This window comes from Anastrepha obliqua, chromosome 3 (assembly GCF_027943255.1).
Source record: "Anastrepha obliqua isolate idAnaObli1 chromosome 3, idAnaObli1_1.0, whole genome shotgun sequence".
NCBI classification, from domain to species: domain Eukaryota; kingdom Metazoa; phylum Arthropoda; class Insecta; order Diptera; family Tephritidae; genus Anastrepha; species Anastrepha obliqua.
In genome coordinates, this window is record NC_072894.1 from 128,416,128 (window position 1) to 128,426,639 (window position 10,512).

A 10,512-nucleotide genomic window follows, 5' to 3' on the forward strand; every position below is an offset into this window, starting at 1 on the left:
ATCAAAATAGCTAAACAAAAGATTCTATCAAATAGCTAAACAAAAGATTCTAAAAGGGTTTCTTTAAAAATCAAATTTATTTTTTGTTATAAAGTAAATAAATATATACATATAAATATATTCCAATCATTTCTTAATTTATTAATATTTGTGTGATAAAAACTAATAAAAATAATACATGAAATTAATATTAAGTACGAGTTTTCCACGTTAAGGTCTCATTTAAAAACATGATTTTGCCGATATTGTCGCTACTTAATTCATTCCGTTTGTTTAAAAAAAGGTCATCAGCTGTTAAAAGTACTCCTTCGCTAGAAACAGAAGTTATAAAGTAGGTGTTAAGCAGAAATTTTATTTGGCAAACTTTTGAAACCGCTTTTACTTCTTCCAGGGTTGATCTTCGGTTCTTCTGGAACCATTTTTGGGGTATTGTAGGGCCCGGCCGGTCGGTTTACCAAAGGCTGGTGAAGCGAGCAGGCATACTCGGAAACTAGTGAGATTTTAGCAAAAATGGTAGACATGCTCAATTTATGTTGCAGGCACATAAATTGTACTTTTATACATATACTCGTATGTATATGCACGAGGATAGACGTAGCGTTTCAGTTAATTGTTATGAAGGTTGGCAATTCAACTGAGGCCATTTGTTAATACTCGTACAACTATATTCATTTACAATTCAATTGATTAAGCAATTAAGCAAGAATATCTTTACTTATCTATAAAAATCGCATATGTATATTGAATAGAGAGAAGAAATAAATTCCTTGGACTCATATGTAGGTATATACATACATATATACCAAGTCATACTAACCGTTTATCAAAAAGGCATTTCTGCTGCGTAAAAACCAAAAGAATTTATTTATAGTAATGCAGTGTAAGAGACACTTATGTACATATTTGAATAAAAAATGTTTCACTGCCACAAGCAATTCTGAATGACTCTTATTTGATATAAATTCATTGATATACTATATAATGCTACTAAAATGCACTTAATGTTAGTTATTGAAAAATATCACTTCATGTGGGCATTAGAATATTAAAAAATTAGATCCGTAGCTCACAACTATACATTTCATGTTTTAGAAATACAATTATTCAATGTCCGCAAGGACTATGGCGAACACTTTAGACTCATCGTTATTTACCACGATTGGTGAAAGGTCCGCTTCTTTTATTTTCGAGGCTAAACTTACGAAATGTAGCGTGGTTAAGTCCTGTTCTCGTATTTGACCCACAATTGACCTTTAGCTGCTCAGGTCATTTCGCTTGATGCCTGAGATGTTCCAGCCGAATCCTCGTTAATTATTTCGGCCACATTTTGTGTTATTAATACAGGGCTCTCTATATTTATGCTTCCTGAAGTGCTGCAAACTACGACACAAGAAATAAGTATATATGTACATATGTATATGTATCACATGTGAATATATAGGGTTATTTAATAGGTGCGCTTCAACTTTTTTCCGATAGGGAGGGCGACCGACGCAATATTTTTTATTTTTCGCTTGTCATTTGTAAACTTCATTAGTGTACATTTCATCATGGAACGCTACACACTTGAGCAACGATTGCAAATCGTGCAAATTTTTTATGAAAATAATCGTTCTTTTGCTGCTACTTTAAGAGCATTACGGCCATTTTACGGTCCATTTAACAAGCCGTCCCGTTTTGGGGTAATGTGAAGTCATTGGTCTACAGTAACAAGCCGGCGACGATTTGTGAGCTCAGAGCCAATATTGAACGCGAAATTGCTGGAATTTCGGCCGATTTATGCAAAAGAGTGGTCGAAAATTGGGTTCAACGATTGGACTTCGTAAAACGTGCACGCGGTGGTCATGCAAAAGAAATCGAATTTCATACTTAAATGTATATGTTCAAACTCGATAATAAAAAAAAAGAGGTTGTCTGTAAAGTCGGTTTACTGACGATAGTTTAACGTGATAACGTCATAAGAAAATACTGATTGAATGGTTGCATTTTTCAAAAGAAAATTTTAATTTTATTTGTTTGATAGATATTTTGTATGGATATAGAGAATGAGGTAACATTAACATAACATAATATACTTTAACTTAACATAACATAACATAACATAACATAACATAACATAACATAACATAACATAACATAACATAACATAACATAACATAACATAACATAACATAACATAACATAACATAACATAACATAACATAACATAACATAACATGCTGTTCAAGCAAGGTAACGACGCATGAGCAAGATAACGACGCATTTTTTGGCTGGCTACATAGAATTATAAGACGTTATCACGTCAAAAAATAATAATGACATTAAAACAACAGGTATTATTAACAAGCTTGGTTTTATTTTAAATTCTTGAAGGAAATCAAATTAATAATAATCAATAAGAAGGCATATGCAAATACAAATACGTGAATTTATATATGTACATATGCGCATATACATACACATATACGCTCACTTAAGTAGGAGAGAGCAAGATGTCGAACGTTGCCGTTCGTTTGCTTTGTTTGCTTTGTCGTTCGTTCCGCTCTTTCGCTTGCAGTTCATTCAATGCAATGAGCAAGGTAACGACAAATGAGCAAGGTAACGGCAATGAGCAGGGTAACGACATATGAGCAAGGTAACACTAATGAGCAAGGTAACGACACATTTTTTCGTGCGTGCAGCCTGGTAAATCGAATTATAAGACGTTATCACGTCAAAAAATTAGTTAAAAAAGTCAAACCGTTTGTGTTTTATTCAAAAAAGTTCAAAAGTTGAAGCGCTCTTACTGAAAAACCCTATATTAAGCGAGTTTTGTAAGAGTTCATACGTATGAAATAAGGTAAATATTTTAGTGGCAAGTATGTTGCTGCTGTATTTTTTATTTATCTTCAATTGTTTTGTTTCTTTTCATTTAATTTTATATGCATTTCCACTTTACTTTCAACTCTTAATAGCGTTGTGAGTAGCCAAAGCGTATTAGCGTAATTATCACTTACCATTTGAAGTTTGCAAAATTTTTCAAAAGCGACATTGCATCCAAGTATTTCTCTTTCCTTATTGGTGTCTCAGCGCTGCTACCGGAAAAGAGTTAACCCATTCTTTTGCAGCGTTTATAGAAGTTGGGGAGGCTTTTCCACCTTTTTCTGCACTCCGTGCATTAAGGACCACAATTTTATAATTTTGGTTTAGAGCTCAACTTATTTTTCTTCCTGAAGTTTTTATAATCCGCGTGTGCTAAATCGAAAAGCAGTGGACGACTGCTCACATCCTCGAACAAAACATCATCTATAACCATTTTTAAGCCTGAAATATTTTGAAATTCTTTTATATGTTTAGAATTATCGAGCATTATTTCATTTAAGTGTACAAAGTTATTTTAATTTTTTTTATTAAATAATTTGCGATTCGTAAAAGGTTTTTTTAAAATGTCATATTTCCTACTTCAGTGGCAACACTTCCTTTCCGAGTTGTCGCCAGCAAAAAGAAATAAATTTAATTCGACAACAACAATTTGCAGTTTTAAGAACTGGTGTATTTCAATATTTATATTGTAAGTTTTGTTTGCATCAAATATATTTTTTACTTATTTTGAAAGTTCCACATTTATTGCAACCGAAAATTCCAACCCAGCTGCAGTGGAACTTAAAAACCATTGTGAATTGAAAATACATTACGACGATCCGTATACATTCATATGCCATTATCACATTGAGACAATACAATTGACGTATAACGTAATTGTAGGCGACTTCTTTTCGCCAAGAGTGATGGCTTTCGCATGCAAATTTTTCGTCAAGTTAATCGAGCATAGAGATAGCGGGAGAGAGCGGGAAAATGGCTAATAAAAGAGGCCTTGTGTTTCGTACGATTGCTGATAAGATTCCAGCCAATGCTAGAAAGAAGCTTTGTTTGTTTGTTAACAGTAATATAGGGCGGGCCATGTAAAATTTGCTTTTTGAATCGGCTATAAAAAAAACTAATCAATATTTTTTCAAACTTTTTTTTATTATTTTGAAGATTGAACATTGTCATTTATGAATGAAAAATAATAAAGTTCAAATGACTGCCACAACTGGCTTTATAGTAGGCCATTCGATCAATCCAATTTTTAAGCACATTTTCGATTGTTTGGGCTCCAATTTCGTGAATGGCAACTTCGATTTCGTGTTTTAAAGCATCAATCGTCTCTGGATGGTTCGCATAGCATTTGTCCTTAACCGCTCCCCACAAAAAATAGTCCGACGGGCTTAAATCACAGCTCCGAGGCGGCCAATTGATATCGGAATTTCGGCTGATTATTCGGTTTTCAAAAACCGTAGCCAAAAGTTCGAGTGTTACTTGGCAGTGTGACAAGTTGCACCGTCCTGTTGAAACCAAATGTCGTCCATGTCATCCTCTTCAATTTTTGGAAACAAGTCGTTGAGCATGTAACGGTAACGCTCGCCATTTACTGTAACCGCGGCTCCTCGCTCATTTTCGAAAAAAATGGCCCGATGATACCGCCAGACCAAAAACCGCACCAAACAGTGACTCGTTGTGGATGCATTTGCTTCTCTACAATAACGTGTGGATTTGCTGAGCCCCAAATCCGACAATTTTGCTTACTGACGTAGCCACCGATGTGAAAATCAGAAAAGAAGAAGAAGACTCACCACTTTGGAAATACGCTTTCAATATTTCCCAATTTTGTTCAAGCGTATAGCGTCCCATTTCGTAAATTTCAAACCTTTAAGTAAATTATGAACACATTTGACATGTCATTTGTATTACCATTCTCAATAAAATAGGTGGTTCAAAAAGCAAACGCTATATGGCTGTAGTAGCCCCGCCAGTGTCGAGCATATCACCGGTCATCTTCGTCTAGCTCATCTAGGGGTAGGCCCAGGAAACATGCTGTTTCGACGGGATGGGTTCAGAGGGAGAGGGGTGTTAGATGAGTTGGTTTTAGGGGGCATGAGAAAAGGTTGTTAATGTCGTGCGGGGTACCTTCACATGCCGGACATATGTTTGGTATGTCGGGGTCGATTCTGGATAGGTAGGAGTTTATCCTGCTACAATATACAGAACGTAATTTTGCCAGTGTTACACGTGTCTCACGAGGAAGCTGGAGCTTTTCATCTGCTGTAGGTGGTGGTTGGACTCCGATTACGGCATTCAAAGGACAGGAGCTTAAGAAGGTGGTAACGGTGGTGAATGTCGTTTATTGACTGTCTTAATACTGTCAGGTCCAGTAGATTGCGGTCAGTTTTGTCCTGGATTTCGTCAGCGTAGTCTAAGAGATGTCTCCTGACGTGCCTGGGAGGCGGCTCAGGCTCAAGCAGGTGCTGCAGGGGTGAAACCTGCGGTAACATCCCAGCAGGAACTGTTTGCTGAGCAGTTTGTTATGCTCCATACTGGAAGCATTTGTGCCTCGTTGTGCAGGTGTTGAACCGGGGATATCAGGAGGCAACCGGTCGCTGTCCGAATGGCAGTATTTTGGCATGTCTGTAGCTTTGTCCACTGCGTGTCACTATTTTGAGGCGACCAGACAGGCGCTGCATAGTTTAGAACCGGCCGACAAATTGCCTTAAATGTCGATAGCAACAGTTCTTTGTCTTTGCCCCAAGTGCTACCGGCAAGCGATTTGAGGACCTTCTTGCGGTTTTGGACTTTAGTGGCAATTGCGATTGTGTGCGCTGAGAAGGAGAGCAAACTGTCAAAGCTTACACCCTTATATTTTGGGGTTGTTTACCGTCGGAATGGGTTGTCGTCGACTTTTACCTTAAGGGACAGTTTGACCTCCTTTGTCCAGGTGATAAAGAGGGTCGCCGTGGATTTAGTGGGGGAAAGTGGGAGATTGCTCGCAGTGAAAAAGCGAGAAAGGTCGGTGAGGTAATTGTTCACTTTGGAACACAGGCCATCGATATCATTGCCTGACGCCATTATCGTGCAGTCGTCAGCGTATGAGACCAGGGAAACTCCCGTGGGTGGTTGGGGGAGCTTCGAGAGAATGGACACCACCCTGTGGTACACCTTGCTTTATCTTCCTCTGTTTTGATGTTTGATCTCGAAAAATCACTTAGGAGTGACGACCGCTCAGACAGTTTGCGGACCAGCTCTTCAGCCCTGGCGGGATTGTCGGCTGATAAATATCATCTAGTAGCGTGGAATGGCAGGTCCAACGCTACTAGGATAGTCCTCTCGCAGGGGCGGTTTTGGTTAAGCCCGCAGTTTATTTGGGCGTTTATGGCGGTGAGTGCAGTGGTGGTGCTATGCACTCGTCCGAAGCCGTGCTGATGTGGGGCTGGGGCCAGGTGTTTCGTGAAGAGTGGGAGTAGGAGGACTTCAAGTACCTTCACTACTGGGGAAAGGAGAGTTATCGAACGATAGAATACCCCTTGGTTGGCGGGTTTCCCAGGTTTCAGTAATGGGACCACTCTCCCTGCTTTCCACTTGTCAGGTATGATGAGAGTGGCCAAGGACAGAGTGAAGACCCTTGTGAGAAATCCTACTCCCAATGGTCCCAGCTGCTTCAGCATCAGTGCGTTTAGATTTGTTGATGGCCCCCTGAACCTCATCACCGAAGAAAGTAAGTGGCGCACTGTCGTTCGTCTGTTTGTGCAGCCTTCTGGTAGCCCGACGCTTGGATCTGTCGGCCGGAGGATGCAGTATAAAAAGCCGGCTAAAATAGCTGGCGCTTCTCTTCGCGTCCGATGAAGTACAAGCGTTGAAGGTGATGGCTACCTTGTCGTTGTGCTTCGTCGGGTTCGACAGGGACCTAACGGTGGACCAGAGCTTACTCACCCCAGAGGTGAGGTTACAGGTCTTCAAGTGCTCAACCCATTTAGTCCGCTTGTGTTGGTCTACCAGTTGCCGGAACTCCAAATTAAGATCCCTTATGCGGGGATCCCCGGCATCGCCTGGCGTAGGTGGTCAAGCTCGATTGCCAAGCTGGCTGCTTCGCCTGGGAAATGGGGACGGATGTCCTTAAAGCTTAGAGCTGGGATGAAGCGAGCCGCAGCAGTTGTGAGCACCTTGCGGAATGTGCGTTCGCCTACGCGCACATCGGTGGGGATGGGAAGAGCGGCGAAGGTGTCCTCCGTGAATTCCGTGAAGCCGGCCCAATTAGCTTTTTTAAAGTTAAAATATGACCGGTGGTTCGCGGAAACAAAGTCGGCAGGTCTCTCAATCGAGACGATAATGGGCAAGTGGTCTGATGCAAGCGATAGCATAGGTCGCCACGTTATGCTATTTATCAGACCCGCGCTAGTTATTGTTAGGTCAGGCGAGCTGCTGCAATTGCCCACTACCCTGGTGGGGGCTTCGTCGTTCACAGTGCTGAATGTCGAATCGTTTATTTGCTCTGCCAATTGCTGTCCCCTACGATCGTTAGGCAGGCTTGAATGCCAAAGATCGTGATGCGCATTAAAGTCACCTATAACCAATCGGTTTTCACCTCTGATGAGCGCACCTATACATATATTAAAAATTTCGAGCTCGGAATCGCCTTTCCGGACAGCTATGCCCTGACATTCTAAGGTGCTGTCCCTGCGGTCGATCCCTTCATCAATGAGACGATACTACACTGTGTGGTGGACTATAAACGCTAGGCCACCACCATTGTCTCACTCGCGATCATATCTGTGCACGTTATAGCCATCCCTGGTGATCAGAGAGGATCTAGCGGGCAGCTTGGTTTCCTGGACCGCAGCTATTTTGATACTGTACCGGCTCATGAAGTCAACTATCTCGTCGACCTTGCTCGTGAGTCCGTTACAGTTGAATTGCAGAAGCTTAAAGCTTTTGGGTAATGTCGTTGTAACTCGGGGGTGAGGGGCGCATGTGGTTGCCTACGTTGGGCCTGCTGTGCAATCCGCTGTTGTTGTTGCGGCCTGATGATGGTGGGCGGCCGCGCCACGGGGGGCGGTTGCGGGTGCAGAGCTCTGCAGCAGGGGGCAACGTAGCCAGTTGTCCACTCGCGGGTGGTGCGCAGGCCGGAACATCTCCGAAAATAACACCAGTCATTGCAAGAATTGCACTTAACTGATGCCAGATTCCGAGGTATTACGGCTTGACACACGGAACAGACTGTGCGGGGGACCAAGAGCTGCTGGTTTGTCCCCGCACTGGGGTTGGAGCAAGAGGGAAGGGGATGGGTTAATTCAGGGGAGTAGTGTTGCTCCGATAGGCTCCTTACCGTAGAGGTATTGGTTGTGGTGGCGGTTGGTAGTGCGGGCCTATCAGGGGGGGTAGTAGCCGTAGAGGCATTTGACGCCTGCTGGCGGGAGCAACACGAGGCCACATACCGTGTGGTCCACTCCCTATGTGCCTGAACAGGTCTTAAGGGGGTCTTCTACCGTCGCGCCTTAATCTCGGGCCTATTTTTGGGAATTAATTACAAAGCAACCACTTGAGATAATGAAATCAGATTTTTTTTATTTAATTTGCACAAGTTTGCACTATTTAAAAATATATTTTTCAAATCGAATTCTTTGGCCCTGTGTCCTTGAACCGTCCTCGAGGTTGCCCTTGTAAAAATGTCCTAGGCGACTTTGTGGCACGCGATCGACCATTTTACTTATCTGAAATCAAAAAAAATTTTTTTTTTATCATAAAGTGTAGCGTTGGCTATGTTTTCCCAGTGGCGATTTTAAATATTTTGAAATTTGTAAAAAATGCGTGATTTTAAAAAAAAAGTTTGAAAATTTCCTCTTTTTTTTACACTTTAGAGGCCCGCAAAATTAAACTAATCAAAAATTGAAAAAAGTGGTCTGGGAAAACATAGCGAGATGTTCACTGAATAACTGGAAAAAAGATGGAATGAATTCGACAAATATTTATAGTAGATGTGTGACCAGAAAGTTGAAAAAAGTCAACTTTCGGGAAAAGGCGTTTAAAGATAAAGAAACGCTCGAAAATGCCACGCGCATGCATGTATTCTCCCCGAAATGCTCATGAAGGAACATGTTTTTCATAAAACCCTCTTTATAGCATACTCTTAACATTAGTAGCTTTTAAAAAATCTAAAAAAAAAAAAATCGATTTTTTCAAACCGTGACGGTAGAAGACCCCCTTAAGATGGCTCCACCCGTTGCACTTGTTGCACCTATCCGAGGTGGAGTTCGGGTTGAACCGCTTATGGCAGACGCAGCAATAGAATACTTCTGGCCCAGGGTTGGATTCAATTCCACTCCTGAGGAGAAGTATTTGGAGCAAGATTGCTGCGAGGAGTTGCTCCTGTGACGTAAGGGATGGAGTGATATACTGTTCACTAGACAGGGCTAGTTTAATGGGGCGGCAGCCCTTGGTCGGGAAAAACCCGAATGATTCCGGTAACGTAGAACCGGCTGCCATGAGAATGCTAAAAAGAAGCTCTTATTTGCTGCTTCACAAAAGAAAATGAACTTATTGATATGGATAAAAAACTGAGTCCAGAGGCAATTCAATAATGTTTAGCGACGAATCGTAATTTGATATCTGCACTGGTGATGCTAAATCAAGAGTCATGCGCAGGAAAAACGAAGCCTACTACATCCAAACTTTTTACTAATACATTCAAAAGTATCTATTATATTTCGAAGACAGTAAGTTTGTCGAATGATTTCACGTTACTGACCAATTCGGCAACGTTGCGTTGTAATTTGAAACCAAACAAATAGCCAGAGCAAATAATTTGTACGAAACGACACTAACGGCGGGTTTTTAAAAATGAATTATCTTTATAACAATGGTCGCTTAGGTTACGCAAACAATTATCTTTTTTGACAGCTAATACGGACCATATCCAACGGTCGGTAAAGTTTCCAGCAAGCGTCGTTGTGAGAGGTTGCATTTCAGCACTAGGTGATGGTAAATCGCACTTGCTAAATGACATAGGATTAAATACATTTATTTGAAACCAACTTACTTCCATCTATGCAAAAGAATCAGAGGAAATCTTACTTCTTTAAGCCAGTTAAATTGTGAGCGAAAAACAATTGAATCGCATTTATAGCGTGGAATGAAAGCATTAAAACAAGAGTTCCACTAAAATGCACTAATAGTCTAATAACATTTTTGGGAAAACTTTAGTATAATGTATATCGCTTTGAAAAATAGGTTAAACGGGGGGGATAGAGGGGTGTAACCCCATCTTAAAACTGAAAACCGAACCTGCCGGAGGCTTATAGTTTTTAAGTAATTTAATGTTAAAGTTCTCTAATTTAGTGAAAAGTTGGTGTTGCCATACACCTGAAATAAAAACGAAGTTACTAAGCAGGGATGTTCAGTGGAAGGTTCATTGTAAAACTGCAGTATTTTTTGCTGTAATTTTAAGATGAGAAATATTTTTGAAAATAAAAACATACAACTTATTTAAACTTAAAAACAATGATATTAAGCGTATCCCAAAAAATAATAAAATAAAAATAATTAAAATAAAATTAAATTATTTAACACAGTATTTTTGCGTAGAACTCCTTATCGCACTTCAAAAAAATAACCCTCATCAGTCCAACTCCGGCTACGCAATCCACAGTATTTTTGCGTAGAACT

The 10,512-nt window shown here is 40.6% G+C and overlaps 1 protein-coding gene across 1 annotated transcript; it reads right to left on the reverse strand.

Moving 5' to 3' along the window:
* Nucleotides 1-1,081: 1,081 nt before the first annotated feature.
* On the reverse strand, nt 1,082-3,465 carry LOC129242228 (uncharacterized). Its single transcript, XM_054878782.1, has 3 exons — nt 3,442-3,465; nt 3,193-3,303; nt 1,082-1,252 (listed from the first exon to the last, which is right to left on the reverse strand). The coding sequence occupies exons 2-3, from the start codon at nt 3,293-3,295 to the stop codon at nt 1,101-1,103; spliced, it is 255 nt and encodes an 84-aa protein (XP_054734757.1). The 5' UTR covers nt 3,296-3,303; nt 3,442-3,465; the 3' UTR covers nt 1,082-1,100.
* Nucleotides 3,466-10,512: the final 7,047 nt, after the last annotated feature.

Bases quoted from the DNA above. Each gene is read 5' to 3' on its own strand.
- LOC129242228 (XM_054878782.1), bottom strand. From the start codon at position 3,295: ATGGTTATAGATGATGTTTTGTTCGAGGATGTGAGCAGTCGTCCACTG. The intron at 1,253-3,192 runs GCTCTAAACCAA...TGAGCAGCTAAA, and splicing joins CAGGAAGAAAAATAAGTTGA to GGTCAATTGTGGGTCAAATA.